At 48.2% G+C, this 19,481-nt stretch overlaps 2 protein-coding genes and 1 pseudogene across 6 annotated transcripts in view; 1 reads left to right on the forward strand and 2 right to left on the reverse strand.

The window, feature by feature from the left end:
• Nucleotides 1-204: 204 nt before the first annotated feature.
• On the reverse strand, nt 205-882 carry LOC133756462 (COP9 signalosome complex subunit 8-like; annotated as a pseudogene).
• A 2,853-nt stretch (nt 883-3,735) lies between these two features.
• MOG (myelin oligodendrocyte glycoprotein) lies at nt 3,736-17,476 on the forward strand. 3 transcript variants are annotated; one of them, XM_062185501.1, is made up of 8 exons: nt 3,736-3,823; nt 4,944-5,291; nt 11,131-11,244; nt 13,231-13,251; nt 13,823-13,843; nt 15,198-15,314; nt 15,555-15,575; nt 17,448-17,476. In XM_062185501.1, exons 1-8 carry the CDS (start codon nt 3,736-3,738, stop codon nt 17,474-17,476), a joined length of 759 nt encoding a protein of 252 aa, XP_062041485.1. The 3 variants fall into 3 exon arrangements, with proteins under 3 accessions (XP_062041485.1, XP_062041493.1, XP_062041494.1); XM_062185509.1 differs by lacking the exon at nt 15,198-15,314; XM_062185510.1 differs by lacking the exons at nt 15,198-15,314; nt 15,555-15,575.
• ZFP57 (ZFP57 zinc finger protein) overlaps nt 16,326-19,481 on the reverse strand; it is a 37,677-nt gene continuing 34,521 nt past the window's right edge. For all 3 annotated transcript variants that reach the window (XM_062185480.1, XM_062185478.1, XM_062185479.1), the window contains exon 7: nt 16,326-19,385. In XM_062185480.1, coding sequence (XP_062041464.1) covers nt 18,190-19,385 — 1,196 coding nt within the window. In that variant the 3' untranslated portion in view covers nt 16,326-18,189. The remainder of the gene's footprint in view (nt 19,386-19,481) is intronic.

The raw sequence follows: 19,481 nt of genomic DNA on the forward strand, positions 1-19,481 counted from the left end.
GCTGGGCCGGTCTGAAGCCAGGGGCCATGAGCCAGGAACTTCTTCTGGGTCTCCCACATGGGTGTAGGGGCCCAAGAACTTGGCTATCCTCTACTGCTTTGCTCTCTTAGGCCATCAGCTGGAAGCTGGATTGGAAGAGGAGCAGCTGGGACTGGAACTGGTGCCCACATATGATGCCAGCGCCACAGGCGGATGCTTAGCCTACTATGTCACGGCGCCAGCCCCTGAAGGTAGATCTTTTGAACTCAGCGACCAGTTTTCCAGGAAAGCCACATAATTGGTCAGTCTGGCTAGTTGCTACTTGTTAGGAATCCAAGGTGCTGGGGCAGGCTCTGATCAGTGAATAGATCTGTTAAAGGAAACATCCAGGGCCCCTGCACCTGGCTTCCCAGGCAGCACCATCCTCGTGATGGAGCCGGCTTGCCATCCTTGCTCCGATACAACTCTCACAGCCGCTTCCACGGGAAGCCCAACCAAGGCTGCAAAGTCACTGGCAATTACTGAGGTGTATGCTTGAAAGACCAGGGCAAAATCTCATCTCCTTGTTGCATCTCTCAGTGCTTCCAGGGTTGCCTGGGCCATCTCAGACCACTGGTGAGCGTGGATGGTTGTGCAGATCCCAGGGAAATCCCTCTGCCAGAGTCTTTGCCCTAGTGACCAAATTCCCTCAAGTTCAGAATTTGCAGAGCTTGTAGCAGGTGGTATTATTTTCCCAAGGTATCTTGCATTATTCATATCACTATGGAGTAAATACAAAGCTAGAAGCTGACCATACACTGGGGGTATAGCAGTTCCTCCAGGAGCCTTGAGCTCCTGATTCTTGCGCTGATCCAGTAACTTCTGGAAGCTGAAGGCACTTTCTGCCATCACCGCCACTGGCATGTTCCTGGTTGGTCTCGCCGCCACACCTTCCTGACAGTCAAACCCCACTCTGTCCCTGGGATTACTAGCTTTCAAGCTGTGCTGTTTTATAAAAAAAAATCATTATTTTCAAATATGAGAGACCCATATTTTGTATAGTGTGGAATCAGTCATTAAGTGGGAAACACAGGAAGCAGAACAGGTGTCTATTTTCATGTGTGATATAGACAAGTTGAGAAGATATGAATTTCACACATGACCTAGAAAAGCTGTTTGTGGGCACAGAGTCAAGGAAGGCAAGCTCACTATAGGCTTCAGTGGTTACCAGTGCCAATTCCGGGACAAGAAAGCCTGGCTTGAAACCCCAGTTCTGCCACTCCCCAGTGGTGTGACCTGAGCGAGTTACTTTACTTCTGTGAAACATGAGTGAGAACAGTGTGGCATTTGTTTTTCGGTGTCAGATCAAATGAGTTCATGCACAGAAGGCACTCGGAAGAGTGGGACATGAAAGCATTCACTAAGATGATTGTTTTCCTGTTTGTTTTGTTCAGAGATGCTGTGATTTCTCCAGAGTGGCTTTGATGGGCAAGCTCCTGACCTTCTCTGCTCTCTCACGCTTCCCCCTTCCCCGCCCCCACAATCTCCTAGCCAGCTTTTGACAGCTGGTCTGGGGCTGGACAAAGGCAAGCACTCTTCCACCCGAGCCCTCCTGGAGGAAGCATATAGTGCAAAATTCTCCTCCCTGAATGTGCATCAGGGAGGAAGAACATTCCACAACAGTTTAAGTTCTGAAGGAGAGGGGCGGGTGCTGTGGCGCAGTGGGTTAAAGCCCCAGCCTGCAGCGCCGGCATCCCATATGTCCACCGGTCCGAGTCCTGGCTGCTCTTCTTCTGATCCAGCTCTCTGCTATGGCCTGGGAAAGCAGTAGAAGATGGCCCAAGTTCTTGGGCCCCTGCATCCACATGGGAGACCCGGAAGAAGCTCCTGGCTCCTGGCTTCGGATCAGCTCAGCTCTGGCCGTTGCGGTCATTTGGGGAGTGAACCAGCAGAATGGAAGACATCTCTCTCTCTGACTCTACCTCTCTCTGTAACCCTGTGTTTCAAATACATAACAATAATAAAAAGAAAAAACACACATTAAAAAAAAAAGTTCTGAAGGAGAGAATCCCAACTCAAGATGAAGCCAGGGAGGCACGGAGGCTCCTTTTCCCATGGAATTCACCCTCTAACCTTGACTCCCACCTACAAAGCTCCAGAGAGGCCAAACCTGCTTGTGTCAAACTCTGGTAGCTTTGGAGGCAGAAAGGGTAAATAAGTCTCAGCTGATAGAATCTATCCTTCTAGCCCATCGTGAACGAAAGCAGAAGAGTGTGCCCCAGCGGTGCTCCCAGCCCTTGCAGCCCAGTATAATTTTTTGTGTAGCCTGAGAGAACCCTTTGTGATGCTGGAAATGCTTGTGCTGTCCATTGTGGTAAATGCTAGCTAGAATACCACTGAACATTTGAAACATGGCTCCTGTAATCAAGGAACTTGATTTTTAATTTAATTTAGTTTTAGTTGTAATAGCCCCGTGTGACTGTGATTACTATATTGGACAGCACAATTTTACATTGTCCATCTGGCCTTTTCTTATTTGACAAAGGCTTCCTTGCTTTAAGATTGGAAAATAAATTTTTGAAGAATTTATTTACTTTGAAAGTCAGAATTCCTATGAGAGAGGGAGAGATAGAGAGAGAAAGATCTTCCATCCTCTGGTTCATTCCCTAGATGGCCACAACAGCCATGAAAAGCCAGCACTGGGCCAGGCCAAAGCCAGGAGCCAGGAGCTTCATCTGGATCTCCCACACGAATGGCAGAGGCCCAAATACTTGGGACATTCTCCGCTGTTTTTCCCAAGCCATCAGCAGGGAGCTGGATCAGAAGTGGAGCAGCTGGGACTGGAACCCAGTGGAATGCCAGCATCATAGGCAGCAGCTTCACCAGCCACGCACAGAAGCAGCCCTGGAAAGCACATTTTTGTAACTCGGTGCCAATGCTGGTCTCACCTTGTGTTTCTCACAAGCTAAATCCCAGGGTAAGGACAAAGGTCCTATTTCCATTTAGGATTTCACTTTCCCCAGTGACACTGAGGAGATCAGAGAATGATGGGCTATGTCCTGCATGCTGGCTCTGTGTGCGTTGACTCACACAGGTGCTGCCCTTGCTGTTCCCTCCAGGCACAGGTGACCACCAGCTCCTGCTGTGCACCTTAGTGGGTCTTCTGGGGCATGAAAGAGACTGAACCAAAGCGACTCATCATGGATTTAATCACAAGGAAGAATGTTTGCATTTTCAGTAACAGAGGCAGCAAGAACAGCCTGGCAATATGGTTGTGAGATAATAGTAATGGGAAACAGTAGACATCTTATTTCTTTAAGAGCCAACAATAATTCCTCTCCCTTGGCTGGTTCCAAGAGAGTGAGATGAAATGAAGGAACCTGAAGATTTCGTGAACAAGCCTCTTCCCAAGGTCCAGCGAGTGATCAGTCTCCACTGGTCGGCCCGACACCCACCTCAAAGGCTGGGTTCCTGGAATGGGGGTGGAAGGCCCCGTACCAGGCAGTCATCGCTCCGATGCTCTGGACGGGTGGGGAAGGCAAGCCCTGATCCTCCCCTCTTCTGAAGCCCTTTTGTGTAAGTGCCTGGCAAGGGTGACGTGGGCTGTTCTGGCGGGCACAGCTGTGGCAGCAACTGTGGTGGAGGAAGGGGCTGGGCAGCACTGCCCTCCTAGACCCGCCCCCAGGAGCCTCACTGGCAGGGGACACACTCCCCACGGATCTCTGCCTGGCCTGACCCTGCGGCCACCGGGGCTCAGTGTCCCTGCTAACAATGGAGATGACAGGTTTGTCCAGCTCCTCCCTGCCCAGCTGCCTCCTCTCCCTCCACCTGCTCCTCCTCCTCCAGCTGTCTTCCAGCCATGCAGGTAAGACCTGTGGTTATTCCTGTCCTGGGGAGAACTTAGAACACAAGGACCATGTTCCCTGGGCTTGCTCCTTCCATCCCCCTCAATTTGCTATGCAAGCTGACTTTCTAAAGCTTAGATCTGCTCAGAAATTCTCCCCTAAAACTTCTATGGGGTCCTTGCAGCCTTCAGAATAGATCCAAACTCTTTCCTGTGACTTTAACTCAGAGTCCTCCTTAAGCCGCTCTTTCCAGCTTTGGCTTTCCCCCTCTCAAGCGGCCATAAAACAAGAACAGCCTCTTGGAGTCACTGTCAGAGCTAAATGAGATGAGCTATGTAAGCATGCTGCCCTATGCCTGTCCACAGTAAATCTCAATAAATGCTGAATTATCCTATGTCTGAGAGCTTGCTCTGCAGGATCAGGCACCAATACGTTTTTACAGAGGAGCCCTGCCCTCCAGGGCAGAGGAGAAATAAAGGAAGCAGAAAGCAGATTCCTAACCTCAGAGAGCAACTAACTGATAAAGAAGGCTCAGTCTTGTGCCCTCTGGAGAAATCTCCCCAGGTCTACGGGAGGAACCAGCCTTACTTCCAGCAGCTCAGATCTGAGTTGGAGAATGTGTTCTGTATGGGAAAGACTGGCAACCTGTCCAGAGGAGCAGGGGACGGGAGCTGCAGCAAGGTTGACAGAGCTGTCCCCAGGGATGGGGGTGAGGTGTTGTGTCTCAGCAGGGAACTTGGGGAACAGGATGGGAAATGGCTGGGGAGGGGGCACAGAGGCAGTTAAAGTGGATGGAGCCACAAAAGCAAAGACTCTACGGGAGAATAGGCATCGGTTTGGCCAAGTCCACACAGGGAGGCCCGTGGGAATTAAACGTCAATAGGCTGGGCCACAGACATAGGAACCCAAAGGTTGGGCTGAGCAGACAGAAATGGATACAGTTGGTAGAAAGGTGGACAGCCATGACCGAATGGTCAAGACACAGCCTCTCTTTAGCCAGAGACCCCTTCTTGGCTCCAGAATTCCACATAAGAACGACGCATCTCCTTTCTCCCCTGTCTGAAGCAGCCCTTCTAGCGATGTGCTTGTTTGTGAAGGTCCCTCTCTGACCCTCCTTCTCTCCTGTGGTGTCTTGGACAGGACAGTTCAGAGTGATAGGACCAGGGCATCCAATCCGGGCACTGGTGGGAGATGAGGTGGAGCTGCCATGTCGCATATCTCCTGGGAAGAACGCTACAGGCATGGAAGTGGGGTGGTACCGCCCCCCCTTCTCCAGGGTGGTGCATCTCTACCGAAACGGCAGGGACCAAGACGCAGAGCAGGCGCCAGAATATCGGGGCCGGACGGAGCTGCTGAAAGAGACTATTGGCGAAGGAAAGGTGACCCTCAAGATCCGAAGGGTAAGGTTCTCAGATGAGGGAGGCTTCACCTGCTTCTTCCGAGATCATTCTTACCAAGAGGAGGCAGCAATGGAGCTGAAAGTGGAAGGTGAGCACTGCCCTACAGTGTCAGGTACTATCTACCTGCAGAGTGGCCATGGCGTCCCTTTGATAGTCCAGTCATTTGATTGAGATGAGGGCCTCATCACACTCCTGGGAATCCACTCCACAGAAATATGCACAGCAGGAGCCAGGAGCTGATATGCTCATGATCTCTGCTCCTCTCTATTCCGGTGCAAAGGAATTTGGAATCGAAGTCAATGTTCATGAGTAGGGAAGAGACTGCATCAGCAATAGTATCCAAGCCATGTATATAACATAGCCATTAAAAAGCCTGGGTTCAAGCTATGTCCAACGGCTTGGAGGCAATCCACGAGGCATTATTGGGTAAGAAAAGCAAGCTACATAACATGGAAAACAAAACATGACCCTGTATTTTTGATACGCATTCATATGGATGAATTTCAAATATTTTTATAACAAAATAAACTTCTATTTTAATTTTATTTTCTGTAAACTTGAAATACCCATATATATAATATACATACATATATAATCAGAGAAATATAATGAAAAATAATCACAGGAAAGTTAATATAGTTCAGTCTGAGGGAAGAGGGAAAAGCAATAAGCATAGAAGTGTGTGATCCAGCTGAAAAATAAAACAGAAGAGGGGCACCAGTGTTGTGGCATAGCCAGTTACGCTGAGACTCATGACAACAACATCCCATATAAAGTGCTGGATCAAGTCCCAGCTGTTCTACTCCTGATCTACCTCCATGCTAATGTACTTGGGAAGGCAGTGGAGGATGGCCCAAGTACTTGGCTCTTGCTGTCCATGTGGGAGACCAGATTGGAGTTCCTAGCTCCTGGCTTTAGCTTGATGCAGCCCTAGCTGTTCTAGCCATTTGGGGGAGTGAATCAGCAGATGAAAGATCTCTCTCTTTTTCTCTCTCTTATCTCTACCTCTCTCTCTCTGTAAATCTGATTTTCAAACAAATAAATGAGGTTTTTTTTTTTAAAGAGGAGTATAGGATTATCCATTTGAGTTGTTATAAAAAGGTACATATGTATATGTGGGAACATATAGAGAAAAAGAAAACATTTTTAAACTTTTTTTTAAATTTTTTTTTTTTATTTTTTGACAGGCAGAGTGGACAGTGAGAGAGAGAGAGACAGAGAGAAAGGTCTTTCTTTGCCGTTGGTTCACCCTCCAATGGCCGCTGCGGCTGGCGAGCTGCGACGGGCGCACCGCGCTGATCCGAAGGGTGGAGCCAGGTGCTTCTCCTGGTCTCCCATGGGGTGCAGGGCCCAAGCACTTGAGCCATCCTCCACTGCACTCCCTGGCCACAGCGGAGAGCTGGCCTGGAAGAGGGGCAACCGGGACAGAATCCGGTGCCCCGACCGGAACTAGAACCTGGTGTGCCGGCGCCGCAAGGCGGAGGATTAGCCCTAGTGAGCCGTGGCGCCAGCCAGAAAAAAAATTTTAAAGATTTATTTATTTATTTACTTGAAAGTCAGAGTTACACAGAGAGAGAAGGAGAGGCAGAGAGAGAGAGAGAGAGAGAGGTCTTCCTTTTTTTTTTAAATTTTTTTTTTTTTTGACAGGCAGAGTGGATAGTGAGAGAGAGAGACAGAGAGAAAGGTCTTCCTTTGCCATTGGTTCACCCTCCAATGGCCGCTGCGCCCGGCGCATCGCGCTAATCCAAAGCCAGGAGCCAGGTTCTTTTCCTGGTCTCCCATGCGGGTGCAGCGCATCGCGCTGATCCAAAGCCAGAAGCCAGGTTCTTTTCCTGGTCTCCCATGGGGTGCAGGGCCCAAGGACTTGGGCCATCCTCCACTGCCTTCCCGGGCCATAGCAGAGAGTTGGCCTGGAAGAGGGGCAACCGGGATAGAATCCGGCACCCCAACCGGGACTAGAACCCGGTGTGCCGGCGCCGCAAGGCGGAGGATTAGCCTGTTAAGCTACGGTGCCAACCAGAGAGAGAGGGGTCTTGCATCTGCTGGTTCACTCCTCAGATGGCTGCAGCGGCTGGAGCTGCGTCGATCTGAAGCCAGGAGCCAGGAGCTTCCTCTGGGTCTTCCACGTGGGTGCAGGGGCGCCGGCACACCAGTTCTAGTCCCGGTCGGGGTGCCGGATACTATCCCGGTTGCCCCTCTTCCAGGCCAGCTCTCTGCTGTGGCCCAGGAGTGCAGTGGAGGATGGCCCAAGTCCTTGGGCCCTGTACCCATTGGGAGACCAGGATGAGCACCTGGCTCCTGGCTTCAGATCAGCGCGGTGTGCCGGCCACGGCAGCCATTGGAGGGTGAAACAACGGTAAACCTTTCTCTCTGTCTCCCTCTCTCATTGTCCACTCTGTGTGTCAAAAAAGAAAAAAAAAAAAAAGAAAGAAAGAAAGAAAGAAAGAAAGAAAAAAAGAAAAGAAAAAGAAATAAAGAAATAAAAACCAAAAGAGAGAAGTTGAGAAATGAAGGCAGCAAAAATCCAATGTAATGATTTTCTGATTATTTTATGCTACTAGAGGGGAATAGGAATAATCTGAAAGTTAATCTAAGTATCCAAGTGGACTTTCTTCCTTCTCTGACCTTGGATGTTCTTTGGTTTACAAAGATGTTACTCCTTAGGAGGCAGATTGATGAAATCTCATTACAATGAATTTCTCAGTTACTGTATTTGTGGTGTTTCATTGGATGAGGAAAATTGCTGAAAAGCATATTCCTGGCAAAACATAGTCCCAGTGAAGAACAAGGAAAGCAAATGCCTGAATATGATTACAGACTGACATGGAGGCCATCTCCAGAACTTCTTTCCCACTGTGTTTAGTTAAGGGACAATCCTGGAGTTTATTCTTTTGCTCCGTCTCAGGACAGTTCAGATGTGGACAAGATAAAGTGGATGGAGGAGACTTTGAAAGTTAATTGCCATTTCATTGGAGAACAAAATGTCCGAGTGCCTGAGCCTTCTCCCTCCCACCTGCAAAGCAAGCATCAGACAATCCATCACTCTTGTGTCTGGTGCAGGGACCAGAAGAAGGCATTGTATGTGCGATAACAAAGCCCTGTCTCTGGAGATGATGGCAGGGATATGAAAACAGCTGTCACAGAATGTTCTTCACATGTTGCATCCACTCATCAGCTGAAATAGAATATTACAAAAACCAGTGACAGTCACATATGAATTTTATTGAAAATAAGAGGCAAGGCAACCGATCAGGACCAACACTCCTTACCAGAGTGCAGCCCCCAATAGCAAGTTACACAGATTTTTATAGTATTCTGTCCGCAATTTTGAACCCCTGGTATGCAGTGAACAATAACAAACTCAGAATATGGTTGTAAGATAACAGTGCAGGGCGCATTTCTGTCAACTTAGGCAGAACACTCCAGTTGTGCCCTTTCTAAGTTCCTGGAATTTGGGCCCACACAGTTACACAAGATATGCCCTTAACCTTTAGTAAGTAAAGCTAATATGTACAGAAGCAAGAGATCTGCAATTAGCTGTTAGCCACACTCACTCCATTTTGATTTTGACTCTACACACACAGCTGTTTTCACTGGGGAATTTTTACCTGCACAGAAGTCTGACAGTGAGGACTTCTCCAGTTTGCAAATTGTATCCTTCCTGCTCAGTAACTTCCCAGAGCAATAACTGCCTCCCCGGCTGCCAGCATTGTGGTGCAAGGGATTAAGCTGCCTCCTGTGAAGCTAGCAGCTTCTACTGGGACAACCCCAGCCACTGTGCACATTTAGGGAGTCAACCAGTGGATGGAAGTTAGTGCTCTCCGCGCCCCCCACCCCCCACTTCTTCCTCTCTCTTTCTCTCTAATGCTGTCTTTCAAATAAATACATAGATCCTAAAAATAAATAAAATTAAAAAAATAAAAGGGGGCCAGCGCTGTGACTCATTTGGTTAATCCTCTGCCTGCGGCGCCAGCATCCCATATGGGCGCCAGATTCTAGTCCCGGTTGCTACCTTCCAGTCCAGCTCTCTGCTGTGGCCCGGGAGGGCAGTGGAGCATGGCCCAAGTGCTTGGGCCCCTGCAGCCACAAGGGAGACCAGGAAGAAGCACCTGGCTCCTGGCTTCGGATCTGCACAGCGCTGGCCGTTGCAGCCATTTGTGGGGTGAGCCAACGGAAGGAAGACCTTTCTCTCTGTCTCTCTCTCTCTCTGTCTAACTCTGTCAAATAAAAGAAAGAAAGAAAGAAAGAAAGAAAGAAAGAAAGAAAGGAAGAAAGAAAGAAAGAAAGAAAGAAAGAAAGAACTGCCTTCCCAAAGGACTCCTTAAGTACCATGACAGACTGCACAATAGAAAGAGGAAAAAAACAAAACCAACTTTGCCTCAGGGGAGAAAGTTTTCCTCAGAGCTGACTTTCACATTCCAATACCCTCCTCCCACCTAGCAGTCTGCATGCCTAAGAATCTCAAAAAAAGGGACTATTTTACAAGTGAACAGGGACCGCTCACCTAGCCCTGGAATCCTAGAAGGAGACAAATGGAAGACCTCAGTGTAGTAACTGTAATTGAAATACATTGTATTTTGTTACTATAAAATTGTGTTTTGGTGTAATGAACTCTTTTGCGAAGGAGTTTCTGATTTCTCTTTTTAAACTTTTTTGATTTTTTTTTTTGTGATTTTTATTACTCCTGTTTCTAATCCTTTCTTTAAACTTCGTTATGAAACGTCGGAAAGGCACAAAAGTGGAGGGAATATTAAGATGAGTCTGCAATGCCCATCACAGGCTGCAGCAGTCATCAGTCAAGGGTGACCTGTTCGACCTGTTCCCCACTCTTACTGCATTGCTGAGGCAAGGCCTAGGCAGAAGCATCATTTCATTGTCGAGGTAGCATTCAAACTAAGAACTCTTTTAGGGGTGGGCAGAGCTTAAGCCACTGCCTGGGACCCCCACCCCCACCCCCACCCAGGTCCCCTTAGAGTGCCTGGTTCAAGTCCTGGCTACTCTGCACTTCCAATCCACCTTTTCTGCTAATGTGCCTGAAAGATGGCCCTAGTAGTTGGATCCCTGCCACCCATGTAGGAGACCCAGGTGGAGTTCCTGGCTCCTGGTTTCAGTCGGGTCTCAACCTGGCTGTTGCAGATATTCGAGAAGCGAACTAGCGGCTGGAAGATATCCACTGCTCCCCTCCCCCAGTCACTCAGCCTCTCAAATAAATAAATGAATCTTTAAAAATAAAAGCACTCTTTTAAAAAATAATCACAATGCTATCTTTAAAATGCAACAAAAATTCCTTAATGTCATCAAATGTGTACACTGTGTTGAAACATGCCTGATTGTTTCATAAATATGTTTTTATAATCGATTTCAAACAGGATCTGCCCCCAGGGTTTCTCACAGTCTGAATTTTGCTAGTAATACCCCAGGTGGCTTTAACACAGTCCTCTCTGCCTGAATTTCCTGCAAACTGATAGAGGTCTGATCAGATTCAGCTTTGATTCATTTTGGCAAGCATACTTTGTAGATAATGCTATATACTTTTATTGCTGTCCATCAGGAGGCTGATAATGTTGGCTTTTTTGAATGATTCTAATGCTTCATGAACTACAAAATGTGTGCAAAAAGTAAAACAACAACTCTTATGTTCTCTCTGTCGCTGTGGGTTCTGCACCTGTGGATTCAACCAGCCACAGATGGAAAAAAGTTTGGAAAAAAAATTTAAAAAGTGATCTATACTGAACATGTATAGACTTTTTCCTTAGTTGGGTTATGCTCCAAACAATGTAATGTAATAACTATTTACACAGCATTTGTATTGGGTTAGATATTGTATTAGTGATGAGTTAAAGCATGTGGGAGGTTGTGCATTTTTCCACAACCGTTTTGCACAGGGTGCTGAGGAGACAGCTGGCGCTATTTGTTGTGCCTTTCAGATCCCTTCTACTGGATCAACCCGGGGATGCTGGTTCTCATTGCTGTACTGCCCGTGCTCCTCCTGCAGGTCACCGTGGGCCTCGTCTTCCTCTGCCTGCAGCGCAGACTGAGAGGTGCGGGCGACGGGTGGAGGCGGGGGTTACCACCCTTCCCTGGCAGGAGCTGGCCCCTTAGACTTAGTGTTGCATCCACTCATCAGCTGAAATAGAATATTACAAAAACCAGTGACAGTCACACATGAATTTTATTGAAAATAAGAGGCAAGGCAACCGATCAGGACCAACACTCCTTACCAGAGTGCAGCCCCCAATAGCAAGTTACACAGATTTTTATAGTAGTCTGTCCGCCATTTTGAACTCCTGGTATGCAGTGAACAATAACAAACTCAGAATATGGTTGCAAGATAACAGTGCAGGGCACATTTCTGTCAACTTAGGCAGAACACTCCAGTTGTGCCCTTTCTAAGTTCCTGGCATATGGGCCCACATAGTTTCACAAGATACATCCTTAGCCTTTAGTAAGTAAAGCTAATATGTACAGAAGCAAGAGATCTGCAATTAGCTGTTAGCCACACTCACTCCATTTTGATTTGACTCTATATTGGGTCAGTTAACATTTCTTTTTTGAGAGATTTCTGGATTCATGATTCCACAATAGTGAGAAGTTTTGCATCTTCCCTTACGTGGCCCTATGCATAATGCCACCTTGTCTTCCCCTATGAGATCAGTCTGACATACAACAGCCCCATTTTATAGAGGAAGCCACTGAGGCTGGTGCTGTCAGTGGCAGAGCCCAGGCCTCTGTCTTACACCTAGCAGCTTCATGCAACTGGGGACTCAAAGGCAGACATGTCTAGGCTGTTAGGAGGCTTAATTAAAAGAAGTGAAAGCTCCCGCACACACATAGTATGTTCAAAAGTTATTGCCGGCCGGTGCCGTGGCTCAACAGGCTAATCATCCACCTAGCGGCGCTGGCACACCAGGTTCTAGTCCCGGTCGGGGCGCCAGATTCTGTCCCGGTTGCCCCTCTTCCAGGCCAGCTCTCTGCTGTGGCCCGGGAGTGCAGTGGAGGATGGCCCAAGTGCTTTGGGCCTTGCACCCCATGGGAGACCAGGAGAAGCACCTGGCTCCTGCCTTCAGATCAGTGCAGTGCACCCGTCGCAGCATGCCGGCCGCAGCAGCCATTGGAGGGTGAACCAACGGCAAAGGAAGACCTTTCTCTCTGTCTCTCTCTCTCACTGTCCACTCTGCCTGTCAAAAAAAACAAAACAAAACAAAACAAAAAAGTTATGGCCTCCACGTTGCCCACTCAACACAGGGGTCTCAGATTCAGCAGTCGATGAGGCTCCTTTTTATGCCCAAGAGTTCCTGCCTTGAGCTTTCTCTCCTGTACCAAGAGTTCCCCCCAGTGCCAACGCACAAGGACCTCCACTGCCCCTGCCATCACCAAGAGGACAGAGCAGCAAGGTGGTTGGGGCATGTGAGGGGAGATGGGTATTGGTGGGGTCAAACATGGGCTCTGTTCTCCCACCCTGGGTTCATCTGAGATGCTCAGCTCCCTGCTCCTCCCCTATGGAGAAAGTCCCAGCCCTCATCGCTGGGCAGAAAGAATCTGAGTGCTGGAGTCAGGAGGCACTGAACTCTGAGCAAGGCTCCTGGGTCTTCCAAGTCTCAGTTGCCTTGCTGTGGGAGTTGCCTGAGCTGTAGGGAGAGTTAAAGGGAAAGCATCATGGAGAGACCACTCACAAAGCTGAATGTGCAGCCTCTCCCTTCCTCGCTCAAAGTGACAACCCAGCAGGGTGGCATGGCAACGTGAAGTTAGAGCCACCAAAAAAAGCAGCAGAAGAGGCAATAAAACCTGGGGATGGTTTGGGGCATTGCCATTAACTGAGGCGCTTTGCATTCTTTGATTCCAGTATTTGATCCAGGCGACAGAGGTGGGGAAGAGCCTGAACTCTTCCAAAAGCAGTGCTCTTCCTAACCTCTTGACAGAGTGTCACACTGCAGATAAATCACACAACGGCTCTGGGGCAGGCAAGTAGGTTTGGTGCAAGAACTAACACTGTTGCTTTTTTTTTTTTTTTTTTTTTTGTATTTTAGGAAAACTTCATGCAGAGATAGGTGAGTTCCAGGCACCCTCCCTCCCCAAATCCTCCCTGTCAATCTTTCAGCATAACTGAAACAGTCATTTTCTGGGAAACTAATCAGTTAAAACTCCTATAATCTGGGCTGGTGTAGTGGTGCAGCAGGTTAAGCCACTGCTTGAGTGCCTGGAATGGAGTCCCACCTCTGCCCCCAGTTCCAGCTTCCTGCTAATATGCACGTAGTGGCCAATGGCTTAAGTATTTGCATTCCTTGTCACCCATGTGGGTGACTCAGATGGAGTTTCTGGCATAGCCCCAGAAGCTTTGGGCATTTGGGGAGTGAACCAGGAGACGGAAGAAGTCTCTCTGCCTTTCTAATAATAATAAGCCGACACCATGAGATTTTAAAACAAAACTCCTATAACCCACTGACAACTGTGGAAAGGTTCATTGCTCCCCACTGCAGCCAGCCAGGGTAGAAGTGAAGTCGTACAGCCTCCCTTCCTCTGTCATGTGTCACACTAGTGAAGTAATGAAATAAGACTCACCATAGAGATGATCTCCCTTGAAGGCCATACTAAAGGCATCTCCATTTGTTCCTCTTTCAGAGAATCTCCACCGAACTTTTGGTAAGTGCAAGTGGGGCCTATCCTGGCTCTCCTGCCTCCACTTGGGTGTTGGTCCAATCCCCTAGGGGAGCAAGGACCCTGGCTCCCAGTTGGGTGCCTTTCCCTCTTCTTCTCATTGTTTCTTCAATAAGTGGCCACTTGCATTTGACTTGGAGTAGGAAGATAATAGTGAATACTTATATACCCTTTTATGTATGTGTCTGGTACCCATGCTAACAGCTTTACAAATGTTAACTCACACTCTGCACATTATATTCAGAAATGTCAAAAAGAAGATAAACAGATTCTTGGCATATAAATTGGAGAGGTGAAACACATACTTGAATAAGAGAAAAAGTATTCACTGTGCTTACCTGGCAGAATTAATTTTCACATGGAATAGATACAGAATAACTGTATATCACTAATCATAGAAAGCTTCCTGGAGAGTGAAGCCACCAAAAAGCCAATAGAAAGTTGACCACTAGAGGATATGGCCTCTGCCCTTTTGGTTCACTTGCCTAATGCCTACAGACAGGGCCTACAACAGAAGGGTGCCCAAATATTTGTTGAATGAGAGTTGCAAAAGTTTTAAGGTGGCACCAGGCAGAGCACAGGTGGCCCCCACTCTGAGCAGCCTTCCTAATACTTTTCCCGGGGCCCAGGGTCATGGGTGACCCCACTCTGCTCCTCAGGCACCTAGTACACATGATGGTTCCATCATAGGATTTATGACATTGGGTGGGCTTGCAGACACACACACACACACACACAGTCTTTGAACACCTAAAAGAAGGAACAGGATTTTTGTTTTGTAGAATTAGAATCTCAAAGGTATTAACTCTTTTTGTCCCAGGAATCTCCTCTTTGGCCATCTAGAGAAACCTACTGGGCCTCTTCTCAAAATGTTTTTAAAAATAAACATAGACTACAACATAGGATTATAAAGAAAGTTGTGTTGAAATATTGTGATTAGCATTTGGACTAATTTGTGATTCAGAAGCATTTTTTTTTAAATAACAAGGTAGCAGTAAGTCTAATAACTTGTGATTTCAAGATACTGACAAATATAATTTTGTGACTTCTGCAACTGTACCAGGAATGAAAGCATCTGTGGTTTCCATTGGTCATAACGTCTCAGGTACTGAGGATGCTGATTTGTTGCTTTTATCTTTAATGAAAAAGAATGCTAAAGCCAGTTAGAGATTAGAGAAAGCACAAAGCAGCACTTTTTTCATCCAAGTTCATGGACTCTGTCTTGGGTCCTTTGGTATTCTTGGGCCCCAGGGTAAGAAAACCCAATACAAACAAGGGTGGGTGGGGCACAGTGGGAGGGAACATGTGTTAACCCTGTTTCTTCTGATGAACGATTCAGATCCCCACTTCCTGAGGGTGCCTTGCTGGAAGATAACCCTGTTTGTAATCGTGCCGGTTCTTGGACCCCTGGTTGCCTTGATCATTTGCTACAACTGGCTCCACCGAAGACTGGCAGGTGCAGTGGGTGGGCAGCACACAGGCTCACCAGGCAGTGGGGGCCAAACTCAGCCTGAAATGGGAACCAGAGGAAAATTCAGGAGCTGGGATTTTATTCCTCCTCTGTCCCTGTTGGGGAGAACCATCCATGGGGTCCTTCAGTGGAAAGGGAAATGGGGTGAACCCTGCTGTCCACAGGGGGTTATAGGGGAAGGAGCTCCTTATCTTCCACTGATTTCCTGTTTCTCTTTGTTTTCAGGGCAATTTCTTGAAGAGCTACGTAAGTTCTCTTTCATGTAAGCTATGACAAAAAGCCAGGAAAGGGAGACAAAAGTAACAGGGGGCTATTGAGGGGCCACAGTCCCCGGGGGAGAGGGGCTGGAGAGAGGACTCCCCCTTTGAGTAGAAGCCAAGGAGACAACTATTAGAGAAGTTTACAGGTGGCTGGGAAGGAAGCTGGGGTGCTCCCACGTGCTGTGCTCCACTTCCGGGCACCCCTCTCCGGAATCCCACTCGAGTTGGCCTCCTTGTCCATTCTCTAGAGCACTTGCCCATGCCTCATCTCCAAGACAAGTCACTGAAGTGACCCCAGAGGCTCAATGTTAGAAATGCCAATATAGGCCGGCGCTGTGGCTTAACAGGCTAATCCTCCGCCTTGCGGCGCCGGCACACAGGGTTCTAGTCCCGGTAGGGGCACCAGATTCTATCCCGGTTGCTCCTCTTCCAGGCCAGCTCTCTGCTATGGCCCGGGAAGGCAGTGGAGGATGGCCCAAGTCCTTGGGCCCTGCACCCGCATAGGAGACCAGGAGAAGCACCTGGCTCCTGGCTTCAGATCAGCGAGATGCGCTGGCTGCAGCGGCCATTGGAGGGTGAACCAATAGCAAAAAGGAAGACCTTTCTCTCTGTCTCTCTCTCTCACTATCCATTCAGCCTGTCAAAAAAAAAAAAAAAAAAAAAAGAAAAAAAAAAGAAAAAAAAGAAATGCCAATATAGACTTTTCTTTTTCAAATTTATGTTTATTGTACAGTGCAAGCTTTGAAAACCTGGTGATCCAATACACATATAAGACAGGAAGACCAAAGCAGAAATTCTGCATCTCAAAGACAGATAAATCTAACAAAATTAAATAAATTTAGGAATATTACAGACCAGCAAAAAATTTTAAAATGAGATTAATACTAAAGATTAACAAGACAAGCATAACAAAGTACTATAAAATTAGGGCTGGCATTGTGGTTTATGCAGCCACCTGCAATGCCAGCATCCCATGTGGGCACGAGTTCATGTCCCGGCTGCTCCACTTCCAATCCAGTTTTCTGCTAATGGTCTAGGAAAGCAGAAATTGGCCAAGCGTTTGTACTCCTGCCATACACATGAGAGATCCAGATGAAGCTCCTGGATCCTGGTTTCTGGCTTTGGCCTGGTCCAGCCCTGGCCATTGAGGCCAACTGAGAAGTGAACTAGCAGATGGAAGGTCTCTCTCTATTTCTGACTTTCAATATTAAAACATCTTTTTTTAAAAAAAACTAGAAAATGAAATCCAAAATGTTCAACACTTGAAACATTTGAGATGCTGGCATGGTACGTACTGGCTTTACCTACTATATCACAGCACCACCGGCCCCCAAGCAATTTTTATACCATATAAACTTCCACCAATAAGAGATCTTTCTAGGTCTGGTTTATTTCACTTAGCATAATGATTTCCAGTTGCATCCATTTTGTTGCAAATGTCAGGATTTTTCCTTTTTATGACTGAGCAATATTCCATCTTGTATACATACACATTTTTATCTAGCCATCAGTTGATGGATATCTAGGCTGATTCCACATCTTTGCTATTGTAAATTGAGCTGCTACTTTTCAAATTATTTTTCTTCTAGGAAATCCCTTCTGAGTGATGTCCCATATTGGCAAGGGTGGAGGAGAGCCTGGTTGGCCCAGGGACGGATCCTTGGGATGTCTCATCCATCAAGTTGCACATTGACCGGCCTCTTTGCTATGGAAACATCCCAGCCCACACTTCCAGAAACATGAATTCCAAATAGAATGGACTTTCCTTCTTCTGTCATCTTTGCTCCTTCTGTCATCTTTCTTTCCCCAACTCCTCCTGTCCTTTCTGCCACCCACATCCTTCCACTCTTCTCTTCAGTCTTCTACCTGGCAGCACTCTCTGGCTAAGTCCAGAAAGGTGCTCTGCACACCTGTGCTTCAGAGTGACAGCCAACAGGGTCTCGGCCACAAACTGGAGACCAAGAACCTACTCACTGCGAATTATAGCGTGCCAGCTTAGTTCCTTCCAAGACCCTGACCCAGATAGGGCAGAGCTCAGAGGTGTGGAGGGTAAAAGGGAAGGAACTTAAGGATCTAAAACACAAGACAGAGATCAGTGAGCTGCGGAGTGAGGATGCAGAGAACCCCCAGCCAAAGAGCAGCGATGGGGAGGAGCCCACGAAACACTGGCCAGAGGTCCATCTGACTTGAGCACCTCACAAGGACCCAGGGGAGTGAAGCATGGCAGGTGGCAACCCGTCTGCTTTGGAATGTTGCCTTCCACTTCCACACCCTCTGTGGAGGCTTCCCTCTCCCCTCCCCTCATCCTTTCTCTCCACCTTCTTAGCTGTCAGAGTATCCACTGTTTTATTCCAAATCGCTACTTGATGGCCCACCAGACACAAAGAAACAAGCTAGGTGCTCATTAATTAATAATAATGCGAGTTTCCATGTGCACACCTTTTCTCCTTTTCTTTTTTCTATTTCCTTCATTACCACTCACCTCTCTCCCTCCTGACCCTAAGGGTCAGTCCTCAGGGAAAGCAAACACAAAGACAGACCTCAGTCAGAAAGGCCGTTTATTTGCATTGCCAGACCCTCGCTGCTTCGTTTGCTCTGTTTCACTTGCTCACCTCCTTTCTCACTTTCCCTCTCCTGAGGATCTGGATTCTAGGGGATCCACTTCCTCCATGCTTCCGGTCCTTCCCAGCCATGGGGGAGGCATCATGAAGAAAGCCAAGCCACTGACCCAGGACCGCCCAGCACTTAGGGGCGTTGCCCAGTTCCTTGCCTTTATAGTTCTTCCAGTGACCCAGGAGGCTCTCTTTGTCCCCAAAGCAGAGGTCACAGACAGGGCATCGGTAGATCTTCTGTGTCCAGTGTACCTGCTGGTGCTCCACGAGCCTGGAAACCGAGCCAAAGCACTTGCCACAGTGGAAGCAGCGGCTGGGCTGCTCTCTAAAGTGGGCCTGCTGGTGCCTGGACAGATAGGCTTTCTTGGTAAAAGTCAGGGGACAGTGGGGACAAATGAAGATTTTTAATCTCGAGGACTTCATTGGAAGAGAGTTGGATCTGGTATCCAGGCAGGGGGCGCTGGTGTAGGGTGCCTCCGTCCCAGACACAGGCCCCGGGGTTCTAATAACTGTTGTTTGATTCCTCCTAGTCATCACCTGGTTCCTGGTCATAGGACCCTGAGTTCTAAATTCAGGTTGCTGGGCCCTGGTCCCAGGTGCATGGTCTGTATCCACAAGCTCCAGGCTCCCGTCAATGGGTGCTTGGAGCCCAGCCATGGTGTCTAGAGTCCTCACCAGGTGCTCCTGGTTTTGATGTATCTTTTGGTGGCGTTTGAGTTCAGACTGGTCCCGGAATCTCTTTCCACACACGGGGCATGAATGGGGCCGGTAGCCCAGGTGGACGCGGCGGTGACGACTCAAGCCAGACGCATCACAATATGTCTTGTCACACAGCGGGCAGCAGAAGGGCCGCTCCCCAAGATGCATGCGTCTGTGGTAGCTGAGGGCCTTGGGGCTCCGAAACAACTTCCCACACTGGCTGCAGCTGTTAGTCCGCTTGGGGCTGTGAACAAACTGGTGGCTATGCAGGTAGGAGCTCTTGCTGAAACACCTACCACAGGTGAGGCAGGAAAAGGGTGGCCCAGTCTGGGATGCTTGCAGCACTGGGGTTCTGTCTGTAGACCCCGCTGGAGCCGAAGGTGGGCTCTGGCGGGTGCCTCTGCAAGCAAGGGAGACCTTGTCATCGCCAGTGCCCTCGTCTCTCAGACTCTGCCCTTGTTCCTGAAGCTCCTCCTTCTTGCCCCCTACAGTGAGTGAGGAAGAACAACACAAGGCTTCTGATGAGAACACTGGTCCAGCCCAAGCCACTTCCCTGCTCTCGGCCCTCCCCTTCCCACATT

Source organism: Lepus europaeus, chromosome 3, assembly GCF_033115175.1.
Source record: "Lepus europaeus isolate LE1 chromosome 3, mLepTim1.pri, whole genome shotgun sequence".
Taxonomy (NCBI): Eukaryota; Metazoa; Chordata; class Mammalia; order Lagomorpha; family Leporidae; genus Lepus; species Lepus europaeus.